Source organism: Nipponia nippon, unplaced genomic scaffold, assembly GCF_047370975.1.
Source record: "Nipponia nippon isolate SJK-2023a ecotype South Korea unplaced genomic scaffold, ASM4737097v1 scaffold_3, whole genome shotgun sequence".
In the NCBI taxonomy this organism is placed as follows: Eukaryota; Metazoa; Chordata; class Aves; order Pelecaniformes; family Threskiornithidae; genus Nipponia; species Nipponia nippon.
In genome coordinates, this window is record NW_028262347.1 from 55,316,872 (window position 1) to 55,334,650 (window position 17,779).

The 17,779-nt window shown below is 39.1% G+C and overlaps 1 protein-coding gene across 11 annotated transcripts in view; it reads left to right on the forward strand.

The window, feature by feature from the left end:
- The window catches only part of ATF7IP (activating transcription factor 7 interacting protein), a 110,366-nt gene that overhangs the window by 58,971 nt on the left and 33,616 nt on the right, over positions 1–17,779 (forward strand). For 10 of the 11 annotated variants that reach the window (XM_087767990.1, XM_087767992.1, XM_087767988.1 and 7 more), the window contains 7 exons: positions 5,064–5,150; positions 9,528–9,673; positions 10,852–10,989; positions 12,893–12,958; positions 13,663–13,736; positions 14,269–14,357; positions 16,163–16,801. In XM_087767990.1, coding sequence (XP_087624116.1) covers positions 5,064–5,150; positions 9,528–9,673; positions 10,852–10,989; positions 12,893–12,958; positions 13,663–13,736; positions 14,269–14,357; positions 16,163–16,801 — 1,239 coding nt within the window. The remainder of the gene's footprint in view (positions 1–5,063; positions 5,151–9,527; positions 9,674–10,851; positions 10,990–12,892; positions 12,959–13,662; positions 13,737–14,268; positions 14,358–16,162; positions 16,802–17,779) is intronic. The other variant, XM_087767994.1, reaches the window with a different exon arrangement.

Genomic DNA, 17,779 nt, shown 5'->3' on the forward strand with positions numbered 1-17,779 from the left:
GTCAGATAGATTCAGTCCCTGCTCAGTAATTCTTGATCATCAGAGATTACCACAGTGAAAGCTGTGAAAACCTTGCCTGCAACACCTGTCATTCAGCAAGGTGTTGATCTTCTGGATGCATGCACTCTTACTAGAGCTTTCTTTTGTTCCAGTTCATTGGGAGGATTGGTGATCACACTACCTTAGGCCCTTGTGCCCTTCATCCTTTTCTGCAGAGATCCATTGTCACTCTTGGTATGCTTAGAATTGCTTCTGGTAGTGGTGTTGGTGCCCGCCTGTGGATAAGCAGCAAGAGGTAATAGGCTGAGGGCCAGATGAGCCTTGGTAGCCTCTTTGCAACACTGGGGATCCAGACCCTCAGCAAGAGCTAATATCTTGAGGCATCAGGCCAGGTTGCTAGGTGAGTACCTCCTGTGGGAGGGAGCCCCTGGTGACTATCACCAATGTCTCATTTATGCAGGTGGTTGGTTCAGACTCACCTGGCTCTGATGCCTCTTTTAATAGAAGATTTTCCTCTTAATGTGTTCTATCAGTGCTATACCTGTTCAGTAACTGCAGATGTAGAGGAGGAGTCTTCATTTTATTGCTCGAAGTCACATGCTTCTTACCTCCTCCATTTTGAAGATCTCCAGTTGTTACTGTTTTGAATATACCCTCTAGCTATCCCTATTTCCTTACACTGTGGGGCTTGCATTTTTGTCTGTGCAGGGTTGTAGTTTATCCCCTCTTTGTCCATTCTACACAGTCAATTCATCTCCTCCTACAGCTTCTTCGCTTTCTGACTCAGATCAGAGAGAGAACTTCTAGACAGGGATGGGACTGTACTTTAGAGTAGGATCTTTCAGACTGAAAAAAGAGATGGAGGAGAGATGTGACAAAGATCTGTAAATGGTAAGTGGTATGGAGAATGGATATTTGCTGTCTCTTCCTCTACAAGAACCTCATGTATCAAATGGAGGAAAGGAAAAAAGTGATAGGCAGGATCAAGGCATGGAAGAAGAGATGATTCTCCATGTGGAGAACTATGGAGCTCCTTGCTAGCAACACTGACTGCTAGAAGTTTACCTACATTCATCTTCTGTGGAAGAGGAATTTTTTTGAGGGCTGCCAAGCACAGAAACCCTAAGGCTCTGGAGGTCTTCCACCAGCAGTTTTTCAGAAAGCTGAGGAAGTTTTCTGGGACAGTGTAACTATGTTCTTTTCTCCTCCTGTTGACATGAAAGTGTTGGAGATAGGATCCTGGATTAGATGAACTGTTGGTTTTACCTAGTGCAGCTGTTGCTATGATCTTTCTCTTACCTAATCTGTACATTCTCAAGTTTAACCAGGTTGAGGTCTGTCTTTCTCAGAATTGCTAGCATTTTTAGTATATTCTAGACACCATGATTCTAGGCTTCTCTACAGCAGTGGCATTTCATGCCTTCCAGGAATATTTTGAAAGAGAACCTACTAGTTACTGATCTTTAAGGGAGTCTGAAGTCAAGCAGCACACCCAAATACAACCTTTTAAGAATAGAGGATGCAGTTAACATAAAAGAATACAGCTTGTCTTCTAGAAAGTAGCATTTGAAGAGAACTTCAGAGCATGTGAATGGCAGATAAATAACTAAACATGAACTTTTGTTCCTGTGTTGTGATAGAACTAGCTGTCAGAGTTGAATTCACAAACAGGAAAATAAGTTACACTTAAATGGCACCAATGAAACCACTTTTCTGCAATAATATTTCTAGTTCTGGTTTTTACTTCCAAAAGGGATAACGGAAGGCTTTCAGAGAGTTGCTGCAAAAATATTTCAGCATTTCAGAAACAAACCTTATACTGGAAACCTTAAAAGAACATAAGTTTTGTTCATCCAATAGAAGATTAAGGAGGCTTATAATATCTGCAAACGGGAGCAGAATATATGGTGGAAAGAGGTTTCTTTAATGTAGCAGACAAAGACACAACGGCTGCATTTTTGATCCACTGGATTTTGCAAACCAGAGATCAGGCACACTTCTGTCTGACAGACTTTGGAGGACCAATTAATGGATGTTGGATTCATCAGTTGTAATCTTTAAGTCTTTTATGGCTTTTTTCAACTAGAAATGTGATTGTAAATAACAGGATGAGAATATTGTGCTTTGAGTTTGAATAACTTGATAACTTTTTTTTTAATATTTTGTGATAGGCAGGAGGGGTAGTGACGAAATAATAGAGTAGTTCAGGTTGGGAGGGACCTCAAGAGGTGTCTAGTCCAATCTTCTGCTCAAAGTAGGGTCAGCTGTGAGATTAGACAAGGTAGCTCAGAACTTTATATAGGTAGGTCTTAAACTTCCACTGATGAAGATTCTATCAGTTGGAATCTCTTGTTTCTGCCTACATGTGTTCTCTCTTATCCTTTGCCATGCACCTTTACAATGAGCCTAGCTCCATCTTCTCAAAAGCCACCTCACAGGTATCAGAAAGCTGTTTTTAAGTCCCCATTAAGCTTTGTCTTCTTCGTGCTGAACAAACCCAGCTCCCTCAGCCTCTCTTACAGGTCATGTTCCCCAGCCCCTTAGCAGTCTCTTGCTCCTTACCGAGAGATGGCATAACAAGTGCCAAGTAAAGAGCAATAACCACTTCCTATGATATACTGTCTCTGTTCCTGTAAATGCAGCTCAGGATGCTATGGACCTCCTTTGCTGCCAGGGCACGCTGTTGGCTGATACTTTGCTTGCTGTCTATGCGAATCCTCAAAGCAGAGCTGCTCCCCAGCCATGCGGGCCCTAGCCTGTGTCATCGTGAGGGTTCTCCCTTCCCAGGTGCAGAACTTTTGTATTTGTCCCTGTTGAATATCATAAAGCATTTGCCATCCCATTTCTCCAGCTTGTCTAGGTCATGATGATTCCTTTGAAAATATATGAATCCATGATTTCTTCCTAAACAAAAGTAGTCAAATCCTGTCATGTTTCTTGGGAAAAATCTGTATTTCTGATTTATAATAACTTTTGAGTAGAGTTTGATCAAGGATTCACTACTCAGAAAGGCTGTGCTTTTGTACTTGTGATGGCTGTCTGTGCACATGAGTTCTAGCCAATCTACAAGGAGAATGTTGTGATTACAGGATTATGGAATAGTGAGAGTATGATTCTGCAGTCCAGAGTAACTTGGAAATACTGTTCAGATGCTCTTAGGCTTACTCATTTATGTTTATTTCCATTTGTATGTATATTTTGGCAGAAGTGGCATCCAAATATACATCCAGTCAGTTACTAGGCAGATCTAAATGCTTGCAGCTGTAGAAATTACTAAAAGATATTTTCATTAAGAAAATAAGAGTATAAACTCTTTAGTGACAGGCAAACATCTAGTAAAAAAACAACCCAAACACCTTTGTGTTCAGATCCACAGCAAATAGTGTGACTTATTAAAACGACTGTGTGATAAATACAGTGATAACTTAATGATATCATCAAATTATTATTTTTTTAAAGGATTGCATTCATTGCTTCTGCCTGTCTAGCATCAGGATAATGAGATCGCAGCAGCTTATCAGTGAAAAATAAGCTGATAGCCAATTGTAAAATTATCTCCGTATTATGGTTCGAACCTTCTTAATTAGAGACGTTAGCTGGGCATCGTGTTTGAACTACTTTTAGTTAAATGAGCTAAACTTATTCACAGAGTGATGGAAGTTTGTAAGGAAGGGACTTCCTCATGCCTGAAACTACGTTGTTCTCTACATAGAACTCAAAAAGCTCAGCTTTGAAACTCGTAACGTGGTATTTTAAAGACATTCTAGGTATGTGTATCTTTGCATGGAATATTTGTATCTTTCAGTTGAATATTAAAATCTGTAAATTGTGGAAAAAGTACTCTTGAACTTAATGACTCTTCTTCAGATTCTTAGGTAAGCAAGTCCTGTTTTACTGATAATGATTAAATAAATTAAGCTTATCTATAAGTCTTAAAAAGCAGGTGGCATTGGCACTATGCCATTTTATTACTTCAAAAATAAATCGGATCGGTTTTGAAGAATTTATGTGGCATTAATATTATTTCTTGCATAAATCAACAAAATTAAAAATCTCATCATTTCAGTTTTTTTTTCTGACTCCTTCCTTTTTCTGATTTGTTAGGCGACTTATTTTAAAGTGTTTAAATCTTCTTCATAAGAGAAGTAAACTTCAGTGTTAAGAGAGCATCAAGCATATCTTTGCAGCCAGAACTTTCTCTAAAAAAGCTAGTAAAGTCTGCTGTAATAACAAAATGAAAACAGGAAATTGGAGAAGCGTACAGATCAAGATGTGCGTAACAGTGCTGACTTGTTCTGTTATATTCTGGACAGATTTTAATATAATTTTAAAAGTAATAGTTTTATCTATCTGTATTGAGCAAGCACAGGAGGCAGCAAATACAGCCTGTACGAAACACATAACAGAAGTTCATGGAACATATAATAAAAGTGTTCAGGAAGTGTTAGCATTTTTCATTTCAACCTGTGTGCATTTCGGGGTGTTATTTCAGATTTTTCTTTATTTAAGAATTTCCTAAACTGTGTGTTTTTAAACGACTAGTCTTACATTGTGATACTTTGTATTAGGAAGAAGCTTTAAATGTAAATTCATATTGGTGACGAAAAGAAGAATCTGGGCCTTTTCTACCATAAAGTGAACCATGGGTGAATTTGCTAATCGTAAATAAACATACATATTAATATTTTGTTACTGAAATTTTATTTTTTATTTCCTAGGTGAAAAATAAACTAAAATAATTTATTGAGAACTTTAACTACATTTAAAAGACATCATTTCATTTCAGAGCTAACTTTGAGGCATTCTGTTGATTTTAAAGCTCCGCAAATCCAGAAGTGAATCTTACTGTGTTGTATGGTAGTTCAAATTTTTACTCTGAAGGTTTCCTCTGCTTTTTTTTTTTTTTTAAATCTCTGCATTCCCTCTGTGTCATACTTAATTCTCTTGCCTTCTCCAGCATGGTTTTCCGTAAGTACTCTAAGTTCGCTAGTCAAAATGGAACTCTTATGAGACTTTTGTAGGTCAGCATAAGTAACATATGGGTTTTTTTCTTCTGTTTGTAGAAGAGGTGGAGGAGGAGAGAAGAAAGAGTGAGGATGATAAAGAAGAAGAGGCCCACAAAGAAGACGAGGAGAAACACACAGAGAGAAGTATGTAATGTTAAAACTATTATGCTTCACTGGTGGCATACGTTAGAGAATCATTGAGGTTGGAAGGGACCTTTTGGATATTATCTAGTCCAAACTCCCTACCCAGAACCACGTCAACTAGAGCAGTTTGCTCAGAACCATGTCCAGACGGGTTTTGAGTATCTCCACAAATGGAGAGTCCACAACCTTCCAGTGTTCCACTTCCAGTGTTTGACCACCCTCACAGTAAAAAAGTTTTGATACGTTTGAATGGAACTTCCTGTATTTCAATTTGCATCCATTTCTCTCGTCCTTTCACTGGTACTAAGAGTCTTGCTCCGTCTTTTTCACTCTCCACCCGTCAGGTAATTTACACGCATTATAAAATCTCCCCTAACCACCTTCTCCAGTTGAACAATGCTAGCTGTCATTTCCTCATATGATGGATGCTCCAGTCCGTAAAACATCTTGGTGGCCCTGCACTGAACTCTCTCCAGTATGCTAAAATCTTTCCTGTATTTAGAAGCCCAGAACTGGACACAAGACTCAAGGTTCAGTCTCACAGCACTGATTAGAGGGGAATGATTATGTCCCTCGACATGCTGACAATACTCTTCCTCAGGCAGCCAAGGATGTTGTTGGCCGCCTTTGCGAACAGGGCACATTGCTGGCTCATGTTCAGCTTGATGTGCATGAAGACCAACAGGGCCTTTTCTGCAAAGCTGTTTTCTGGCCAGTCAGTTCCCAGCCTGTACTAGTACATGGGTTTATTACTACCCAAGTGTAGGGCTTTGTATTTCCTTTTGTTGAACTTCATGAGGTTCCTGTTAGCCTGTTTCTCCAGCTTGTCAATGTGACTCTGAATGGCAGCATAACCATCTAGTGTAGCAACCACTCCTTCCAGTTTTGTATCATCTGCAAATTGCTGAGGATGCCCTCTATCGCATTATTTAGGTCATTAATGAGGATGTTAGTGTTGGTACCAGTATCATCTGCTGGTGTACGTTACTAGTGACGAGCTCCAACTGGACTTTGTGCCACTAATCACAGCTCTTGGAGCCCAGTAGTTGAACCAGTCCATTTATCTGGGCCATACATCATGAGTTTGTCTCTGAGGATGTTTTGGGTGTCAAAAGCATTGCTAAAGACAAGATAAATGGAATCTACTGCTCTCCCCTCATCCACCAAGCCAGTTGTCTCGTCATAGAAGGCTATCAGGCTGATGAAGCATGATTTCCCCTTGATAAATCCATTCTGACTATTCCCCATCACCACCACCTTAATATGTTTAGAGATGATTTCCATAATTACTTGCTCCATCACCTTGCCAGGGATTGAGGTGATGCTGACCATCCTGTAATTCCCGGGGTCCTTCTTGCTCTTCTTGAAGATGAGAAGAAAGCAAATGTCACTTCTGTCATCAAGAACCTTCTGCTATTGCCAGAATCTTTCAGAGGTTGAGAGTGGCCTTGCAGGTACCTCAGCCAGCTCTCTCAGCACTTGTGAGTGCATCCCTTTGGCTTGCATGGACATGTGTATGTCCAGTTTGTTTAAATGTTAACTCGGTGCTTCTCCGCTGAGAGCAGGTCTGCCTTTGCTCCAGACTGTCCCACTGGTCTCAGGGAGCTGGCATTGCTAAGGGCAAGTCTTTTCATTAAAGTCTGAGGCAAAGAAGGCATTGAGTGCCTGGGCTTTTTCTGTGTCCTTTGTCACTTGCTCCCGTGCCTCATTCAACAGGGGTGACATGTTTTTTCCTAATTTTCCTTTTGTTGCTGGTATACTAGTAGAAGCCCTTCTTGTTGCTCTTCATGTCCCTCACCAGATTCAGCTTAAGGTGAGCTTTGGCTTTCCTAACCCCATTCCCACCCACAGTGACTTTACCTTTCTCATAGGTCACCTGTCCCTGGCAGATGGGGGCCTCTGCCCCCTGCAGGCAGGGAGTCACTTGCTGCTAATCTGTAGTGGTACTGCATCGCTCAGGCTTAGCCAATTCAGACATTTCACTGGGCACAGCTCCCAGCCCCATATCTGCTATGAGGGCACTGAACCAAATCTGTCGTTGTCCTGTACATCTGCAGGCAGAGCGGGGGCTGCTGTTCTGGTGCTTCCGGCCTTTGTCATCATGGAAGTCTCCATTTCCCATCTGGATAAGCTCAGGCTCTGACTGTACCTCCTTTGGTACAGCTGGGTGTTACAGTTCTTGAGGCTGCAGGATCTTGGAGTATATCCAGTCAATCTGTTTCTCATAATTTCCGATGCTGTGCCATTCTCTGACCTCGTCCCATAGCTCTTTTAACTTGCCAACACAGCTCTCCCACTAGTTTGCACCTTCTGTAGCCAAGAAGCTCATCTCCCTCTGCCATAGCCTCAGCCAGAATGGGAGGCCCAAGATAATACCTGCAGCTCAAGACTTGCAAAGCCATATCTTCCCCCAAAATAGCTCAGTCTGGGTGGAGGCTCTGACATTACCGGGAGAGTTGTTCCAGTGGCTGCCAGAGACCACACCATGTGGTACATCACCACCATTACTGACTGCAGGGACCATCCCCTTTCTGTGCGCCCCGCTGTGCTGTGTTTGTTAGCTGCTCTCTGGGAGCTGTGCTGTAGGCCCAGCAGTAACATAGGCCTCTCCTAGGACCTGCTGAAAGGGTGTTTGAGCCTCCATAAGGAATTCAGCTGGAACATAAGCACAAAGCACCCTTTGATCAAGAACAGCTGATGCAGCTCATTAGAAGCTGTTGGAGTTTCCTAGAAGTCACAGCCTCCTTTACATATCCTTTCCTTTCCACTAGTAGCAAGCACCCTGAGGCTCTTTGAGAGAATCTAACTGCAGTAAAATTAGATGTAGCATCTGCTTCAGAACAAATTACCTGAACATTAAACATGTTCTGTTAAATATGTAAGTAGCTCTTGAATGTTACAAACTACTTGTTGTACTATTCATTGGTTAGGCTGACTGGGAGTAGGAAAGAGTTGTATGGAAGATCCTAATGAACTTGTCTTGACTAGTCTGGGAATAGTGTTCTAACTATTCAGGTTTTTTATAATTTTGTTTCTACAAGTTTTTCTGATGGATGAAAGAAAGCTGGAGATGTACCTTTTTTTTTTTCTTCCTTCGTTTTCCACTGTTTACTGTTATTCTTAAAAAAAAAATAAAAATAAAAATCATACCTTAGACATTTACATTGCTTGCAAATATTCAGCATTCTGCAAATGTTTATGAAGAACCCTGTGGCCCTGTAAAACTTAACTAAAATTTGAGGACCTAAGCTTTCACAAACTTTTAAAAATAACCTAGGTTGTCATGCAGATTTTAAAATATTACCTTTTAATAACTTTTAGTACGTTAGTGCATTTTTAGTGCAACTCAAAAAAAAAAAATCAGAAGCCATCAGATTAGACTGAAACCATCAGAAATCTAACCATCAAAAAAATCAGACTATAAAAAATTTGTGAAGTTAGAAATATGACTCAGAGTGTATGTAATACTTAAGAAAAAATAAGAAAAAATGGCAGTGGAAAGGAACTATTTGTTATGCTATTGCAGTCTCCAGTGAATCTTCGTTGATGTACTACTAATTCTGTTTTTTCTGTATCATCCTCAGGTTTGGGGGGGTTGGGGCTGTGGTCTTTGGTGCTTTGATGGTGGTCACGTACCCACAGTATGCTCTGTAGCTTCCCTTCCTGATAATTTACCTAGGCTTGTTGTTTTATATGTGCATGTCTAAAGGATACAGTGCCAGCAGCTGGAGGAGTGAATGAGGTCTCTTTTGGTTCTTTTGTGTTTCAACACTGTGATGAAAATGACTTTTATAATATAGTTCTGTTTTGAGCCTGTTCTTTTGTTAGATTTTTACTTTCTTTCTTACCCAAGAAGTAAGAAAAAGGTTTGAATGTTTTTTCAGTCAGGGATTGGAGGTACTGGTTGAAACTTTATGACAGGTAGGAAAAAAGCTCATTGCTGCCACAGGCAGAACGAGATGTAGTTTTATTTGGCTGGAATCCTGAGAAAAGGGTTCCTTTTTCAGAAGAGGGTTTTGTTTTTGAAGCATGCAGAAACCATGTTTCATTATGGGATGGTGCTGATAGGAGCAGGAAGAACTGGAGGCAAGTTCTGGAGAAGGGAATGGGGGTACTAGAGCCATTTTGCATTTGGGGCAGTGGTTTGGTGACTCACAAAGCAGAACTCACTAACAGGGCAGCAATATACAGAGGTCAAAGGGACTGTTGTTCTGCTTTGATGTCGTCAAACATCTTGTTTTTCCAAAGGCATTCTTAGTGGTTTAGGATGAAAAAGCTTAAACTGGGGACAAATGAAACTTCATAATAATCATGGCATTATGCAGATACCTGTTTTTTCAAAGCTTTCTCACGAACATTTGTATCTAATTGTTCCAGGTGAAGTATTGAGGAGAAAACGTTCCAAATCTGAGGACATGGACAGTGTTCGTTCTAAACGTCGTCGGTACATGGGAGAAGATTATGAAGCAGAACTCCAAGTAAAAATTACAGCCAGAAGGGATGTTGATCAAAAATTACAAAAGGTAGAATTGAAGGTGCAGAGCGAAGATGGCAAACACACACCTGTCACTTGTCTTACCATCTATGAATTAACTATCCTTTCCCACGTGCTCCCTGCCTGTCCAAACACTTTCTCTTTTTTGTGGTTGAAAACTGGATGTAATTCAAATAACAAAGGTGGCTTAATTCATATAAAGTCCTATATAGCCCTACTTTTAAGAAGAGACCAAATATAATTTGAAAAATATGTTGCAAGTTATATTTGAAATGTATTAAATATTTAAACTCTTAAGTCTCATGTGACTATAGATGGAGAATCTTAGCAAAGGAGGTATTTCAGTGTGGTAAAGGTTTGTGGTGTGCTTTATTGTGTACCTAGCTTTAAAGAAAGTCTGTTTCCAAACAAGTGCAACCAACATAGTGTTTTGTAGATTTTTTTACAGCTGTTATTTGCCTGATTGCACCATTGGCATGTAAAGAAACCTACTTTCTTGAAGAAAAGAAAAATGTGCCCTTCTTCCATTAGTTAGCTAGTGTGGGTTGTAGCTTTGTTAACGTAGGATGCAGAAAACTGAACCACGTTTGTTGCTTGTTTATTTTTGTTTTCTAAGGAAAATTTTTGTAGTGCAACAGGTATAGGAGGGAGAAAAAAATTAAATTTTAAGTGTAACAAGTAAACTTTGCGGAAATCAGTCTCTTCTTTTTTCCATTTTTAGCTTCTGCAAGAAAAGCAACACAGGGCATTTCTGCTAGGGGAAAACGCATCTCAGAAATAAAGTTTTGTTGAATGTCTTTAGTTTCTGTTCTTTGAATGCCAGTGCCCCTCTCAAGAACAGAAAAGTAAGAGGAAAAATTAATTTGTGTAAACACAGCACTTCATGAAAATATCTTGTGTTGTTACGGTTCTTTTAATATGTAATAAGGTTTTATACACTTATCATACTGCAATGGAAGTAATTTCTTGAATTAATGGCGAAGAGGGACCATTGGTATTTGCCAAAATAGATGTAGAAACTTTTCTTAGCTGTGCCACCACATGCTTATGGGTGACTATAGATTCATTTGATTGACACGGCACAGCCGTTGTCATTGTTCTGTTAGTAGCAGGATACTTGTTAAGAGTTGAGAATATTTTTATAGATGGTCTCCCAAATTCTGGGATTGCATTGCTATTTTTCTGTTTTTTATAATAATTTTGCAGGTTATCCAGAGACTGTTAGAAGAAAAACTTACTGCTTTACAGTGTGCTGTATTTGACAAGACTCTGGCAGACTTGAAAACCCGAATAGAGAAAGTAGAATGTAACAAGAGGCATAAAACTGTGCTTACTGAACTACAGGTGAGTGTTTGTGTGTTGAACTGCATACTAGAGTCAAATTTAAAAATAAGTTCCTCGACCTTTGGTAGTAAGTTTTCTGTAGTTGTCAGTAGGGAAACCATTTTGACTCCACAAAGGGAAGGTAGAGGGAAGCAGCAAATACTAATGTTGCTTTTGAGTTGTAAAATTCTGTTTGCCTACTCAGAAAAAAGCAAGCAACCAATTAATCATCAAAAAAACCCAAAGTAAATCTGCCTTCTGGTGAACTGATTAATTAGCTGTTAGTAAACAGCTTTTCCTCTCTTCTGTTCAGTTTAGACATTCTTCAAATAAATGTTAAGTATGAAAATATCTAATGCCTCTTTGAAACCAGAAATTTGCTTAAAAACAGAAAAGTGCAGAAAGGAGGGGACAATAGCACTGGACTTTGTAGAATGTTCAAAGAAACATCACATGACACTTATCTGTGTTATTTCCCCAGAAACTAAATAATTACGTTCTAGCACGGAAACAAATAGCTAGCGTTGAATGCAGTATGCTTTCTTGCACTCACTATAGAAATGATGTACGTAGTGGTGTAGGATGAGGACCATCATAAAAATCAAAGAATTTTGAAGTGACAAGACAATTAAAAGCTTATGTCGTAACAAATTCAAACAATAAGGCTATTTTACTTTTAACATAAAAAAAAGTATGGAGTTTGCCAGACCAATTCTTACTACATAACTCTTCCCCCTCGCTGCCCCAGGCATCTTATGTTGACTTTTTGTTGAGTGCTGTCTAAGACTCTTTCAGTATACTTGTTTATCAGCATCTTTAGCCATCAACCACAGTATCGAATTAATAACATCGTATAAGGCTGTGAATGTGTTGATGTTAATATACTTGCAATCTAAGCTTACTTGGTTTTATTATGCAAGGTGCTCCAAAAGACTTCTACATTGTAAAAGACAACAGAAATTGAAATGTAAATGTAATTAAAGGCAGACTATAATTGTATCCTGTCATGTTGCTTTGTAAAAAACGTGAAAGAGGTGGGGTTTCTAAATGGACCAGCTCCTTTTAAGTAAGAAGTTCTGAAATCATGGTATATAAAACGCACTTGTTTTTTAAAAACTTCTGTTCTTCGAGTGCTAACCTAGTGTTTTCAGGAGTTTGTAAGAAGAATTTAACTCTTCTTTGGGGGGCGGGGCGGGGGGGGGGAGGTAGGGGAGAAAAGAAAAAGTACCTGATTAGAACAAGTGGCACAGCTACTGCCTCCAGAATAAGTCAGCCATCAGAACTGCAACCTAGACAGGCTAAATTAGGATCTTGTAATGCTAATTACAGAAGGAATGGTCACCAAATAGTATATTGAGGGAAGCACAAGAAGTAAAAGATGAGATGTAAGAATGGTGCTTAAGATAATGAACCTGACACCTGAACATCAAATAGAGTAGAAAAGAACAAAGCTGACAGTAAGGTGTGTGTGATATGTAGTGTATCAGTGAGAGGGAGAAATAGGATAAATGGGGGAAGAGTAGATAATACGAAAGGCAAAAAAGGGTGTGTTTTTCAATACGGTTGGTACATAAGGCATTAAAACAGTCAAGTGCTTTCAGTTGCTTTCATTCATGCAGAATATTGCGTGAACCTCTACAAGATGGATTCTGTTTGTGCAATTGCGAATAGAAAGGAAAATAATTCAAGTTGTCTCTAAGATACCTTGGTTGCGATACACGTGTGTCTTTCTGCTGCTCTGAAGTAATATAGTTGTACTGTATTTCAAGGAAGAATAATTTCCCCTGATATGAAAATGGCCTTTGACTTGATGTCTTAATTATGTATCTTTTAGCTTATATAATTTCTTTGATGGTTCTTGGAGAGGATATTTATGGTTTTGTCTGTCTGTCTCTTTGTTTGTTTTCATCTTCTTCCCATTTAGGCTAAAATTGCTAGATTGACAAAGCGGTTTGGAGCAGCCAGGGAGGACTTGAAGAAAAGACAGGAAGTAAGAACTAGATTTGTTGTATTTGTTTTTCTGAGTTAGCTTAAACCTTGTGGTGAAAAATAAAGATATTCTATATGCAGAAAGATGTGACCTGGTTATTCAGTGGTGTTCACAAAGTAGGTTTGTCTTGTTTGGTTACAGGCAGTGATATCAAAGAATAGTCTTTTAACATCTGTTATGTAATTCTGATTTGTACAGAAGGTTCTTTAGGCATTATTAGTGTGAAAGCACCTTAAACTGCATTGAAGTAAATTAGATTTACTTACATATGAAGAGTACAGAGTAAATAAGAATGAATCCGAGTACCTTGATTTTTGAGGGGGGAGGGGAGAGAGGGGAGGAATGGTTACAAACAATAGTATTTGTCAGTGTCTAGAATGAGTATTTTGGATTAATTACTGTGAAGAAATGGAAGCTAAAAGTCCATTAACATTCAAGAAGAAATTTTGATTCCCATGCTATACAAACTTAAACACAAGAGACTTAAAAAAAGGGAGGATATAGGAGAGGGAGACAGGTAGGACCAAGGAGGTTTTGGAGGGTTGTAAAACATGTCAAGCTCTCCTGTAGTGTTGACTCCAGAAAATGTAGATCTCGCACAGAAATGAATAAATATGAAAAATAATGAAAGCATAAGTTTGCAAGCTGACTTATGGTTGTTTTGTTATGGCTTTTCTCTCTCTCTCTTTTTTTTTTTTCTTTAGAATTCACCAAATGCACCTCTGTCTCCAGGGAAAGCAGCAAGTGACACTACAAACACAAACAATGCGACATATCGGTAAGCACACTGCATCACTGTGATCATGTTAAAATTTACAATAGGATACTTGAGATACCTAGTGTAATAGATAATCCATGTATTTTCTTTTTTTTAATTAAAGTGCTCTTCCTTTTCCTTCATTGATCTTCAATTGTACAATTCAATTTTCTTTCACAGAAGTCACAAATAAACAGTATTGAATCCATTCTTAGGTAAACTGAGATGAGTGTTGTTTCAGTGGTTAAAAAATAATGGATAAAATGGAATTTTAATTTCAAGGAAAGGAAAATTCTCATGGTGAAAGGCAAACTTGGTGCAAGCACTTGAAAATTTACCAATAATTCTGCCTTTTTTTTTTTTTTTTTTTTTTTTTTTTTTAGTAGAGGAGTATCCAAAGTTAATTTGCATGGGGGGCAGAAGATAAATGGGTTTAGAAAATCTCAATGAAAAGAATAGCTGTAAAATAAGGGTTTTTTTTCATCATTGTACTGTTCATAATTATACCTGGTGTGGCTCATTGAGAAATGTGAACTGAAATTTCATTCCCCAGAAATGCTGGCACAGTGAGGCAGATGCTGGAGTCAAAGAGGAATGTAGGAGAGAGCACACCAGCAACTTTTCAGGCCCCTGTGAATGCAGGTAAGAAGCTGCCTATGGACTGTAAACACACTTCTTAGAATCATAGGATCATTTACGTTGGAAAAGACCTTTAAGATCATCAAGTCCAACTGTTAACCTAGCACTGCCAAGTCCACCAGTAAACCATGTCCCTAGCACGACGTCTACACGTCTTTTAAATACCTCCAGCGATGGGGACTCAACCACTTCCCTGGGCAGCCTGTTCCAGTGCCTGACTACCCTTTCAGTGAAGAAATTTTTCCTAATATCCAATCTAAACCTCCCCTGGCGCAACTTGAGGCCATTTCCTCTCACCTTATTGCTTGTTACTTGCGAGGAAAGACCGACACCCACCTTGCAACAACCTCCTTTCAGGTAGTTGTAGAGAGCAATAAGGTCTCCCCTGAGCCTCCTTGTCTCCAGACTAAACAACCCCAGTTCCCTCAGCCGCTCCTCATAAGACTCGTGCTCTAGACCCTTCACCAACTTCCTTGCCCTTCTTTGGACACGCTCAATGTCCTTCTTGTAGTGAGGGGCCCAAAAGAGGTTTTATTGTTTTCCGTTAAATGGAACTAACTGAACAGAGCAAAACCACATCTTATAGCTTTTTTTGCTGACATCAAAAATCATTATTTTTAGCTCCCTACCACATTCCCAGTTTATATTTGTGTAGCGTGCTTACCAGGTAAGGGAAAAAGATTGTTGATTTGGCCAACCAGAACATGTGGGTAAATTAGATACTTCAGGAGACTACTTGCTGGGTATGGCAGCAAAACTTGCAGGCTCTCAGCTGCCAAGAAGTGAGACACGTCGCTCAAAGGCCATATCATGCTCATATTTTCCCCTCTAACCAATAGCTACAGAAGTTGATTGGGGAACTAAAGAAAGTCACAAGCCCCATTTCTTAAGGGAATCAAGTTGAAAAATTGAATTCCTAAATTAGAATTTTATAGGGAATGTAGAATCAAAATCATCATTAATTATATTCATCGTAGTCACACCATCCTTAGTTTTAAAAATAGTTTACCTGATATTGAATCTGAATCTTTTCCACAGAATCATCTCATAGTAGGCACGTACTGGCTTTCTGTAGTGTATTATGCTCCTGATCTTTAGATTAAATCCCGAAATTTTGTTGCTTAAAAGCGAGTATCTTCTCTGACACATTAATACTTGGTTTAAGTGGAACCTTCTGGATACGAGGTCCTACCTATACAAAGCAAGTTAGTTGTAACTGACTTAGTTTTTCTTTTCTTGTGTTTTCTGAAGGACCAGTTGTTCTACCATTTCTGCAATGAGTGTTTAAAATGCTATAGTTCATTGTTTTCAACAGTTAAATCTTGGAGCTTCCTTCAAGCCTGTTTGTGTTGTAGTTCTTTGTATATCTTAATTTTTTGCTATTTGTATGTAGTTCTTCCAAACAGAAGTACAGTATTGACTGTATCTTTAACTACACCATTGAATATCAGAGTATACAACAGAAAAAGAGTATCTATAGCCTTTCTTAGCAATAAGTTAACCATACACCACTTTTTTCATAGAATCATAGAATGGTTTGGGTTGGAAGGGACCTTTAAAGATCATCTAGTCCAACCCCCCTGCCATGGGCCAGGGCATCTTTCACTAGATCAGGTTGCTCAAAGCCCTGTCCAACCTGACTTTGAACACTTACAATGATGGGGCATACATAACTTCTCCAGACAACCTATTCCAGTGTCTCACCACCCTCATCAGAAATCATTTCCGTTTGTTGTGTTGGAGTGAAACTGCCTGTGTGGTTCAAATACTTGTTTGTTTTTTTGTTTTTTTTTTTTTTTTTGGTGTAGTGCCAGCTTCCGGTCTTGCTGCGCCTCTGACAGTTGTCAGTGGACATCCTAAGCCTCAGACTCCAGTGACCTCCACCAGCTCTTTGACAACAACAGTTCTTCCCACATCTAACACAGCTACGGTTGTAGGCACTAACCAAGTGCCCAGTGGCAGCACTCAGTCAGTGTCTGTCTCATTGCAGTCTTTGCCCGTAATCTTGCATGTACCTGTTGCAGTGTCGTCCCAGCCTCAGCTCCTGCAAGGTCACACAGGGACTTTGGTCACTAACCAACAGTCAGGCAACGTTGAATTTATATCTGTACAAAGCTCATCTACAGTTGGTAGCCTTACCAAAACTACAGTGTCTTTGGCATCAACTAACCCAACTAAACCAAATAACAGCCCATCTGTGCCCAGTCCTGGTATTCAAAGGAACTCTCCAGCCAGTGCTGGGTCAGTAGGCACAACATTGGCGGTACAGGCTGTTTCTACTGCACATCCTGTTGCCCAGGCCACAAGGACTACTTTGCCCACAGTGGGTACTTCAGGACTTTATAATGCTACCAGCAGTCGAGCCCCCCTACAGATGAAGATTCCCCTCTCTGCATTTAGTAATACAGCTCCTATTGAACCACCCACCGTTACAGCACCCAGAGTTGGTAAGTTATGCTTGAATGTTGACACTGGGAAAGGAAAATAGTTGTCAAAGGAAAACACAAAACTCCACTCCTGTGGAAATTTGTTTGTGTATTTTACCGAGATGTTCCTTCTGGGTTGCCTTTCTGTTGAAATTGTCAAGATCAAAATCATCTCTGTCATAGATGTGTTTTAGCCATTGTTGAAAATCATCTCTCTTTAGAAAGAGTCAGCAGTGTGGCTCTGTAAGCTTTGTTTTATTTAGAACTTGATTTATATTATTCCTAGCATGAAATCAGAAACTCCTATTCTACCATTAACAGCTTGGTATTTATTTTTAATATAGCCTCTCAAAATAATCTGGCTGCTTTTCTAAGAAAAGGCGTACTGAAAGGAAAGTATAATTATTAACTTAATTTTCACAACACTTAAACAAAATGGGGGGGAAACCACAACTGAATACTAACCTAGTTCCAAAGAAGTACATTTATTGTTTTTAAAATAAAGTCTCTGAACACAATGAATGTTCAAATACGGTATTGAGATTAACTATTTTAAAATACTTTCTCTCCATCTTTGGCTATGCCATGATGATTCTCTGCACTTCTGATTTTACATACCTTGAAAATTTTTTTTTCTAAGAGGTCCTCAAGATTTCTAAGTGAGTTGGAATTACAGCAAGTTTCTCATTGGCACAATATGATGTTAAAATGAACTTAAGCAGAGCTTGACATCAGAAGTAGTTTTATTTCATTTTCCCATCTCTAAGTTACCTGTGTTAAAATACATCTTCCGTAAAGTTGCACAGTTATATGCTTTGTATTGATTTTTCACTCTAAAGCTAATATAATGATTTTAATACAACATAAAAAGGGTTGTGACAGATCAGGCACAGTGACCAAAGGAAGAGCCTATGTGTCCAAAAATGTGTCTGGTTTTCTCTAGTGCATATAGCCTTAGTGTATACCCTAGTAGTTTTCTCACCAGAATTGAAACACTGC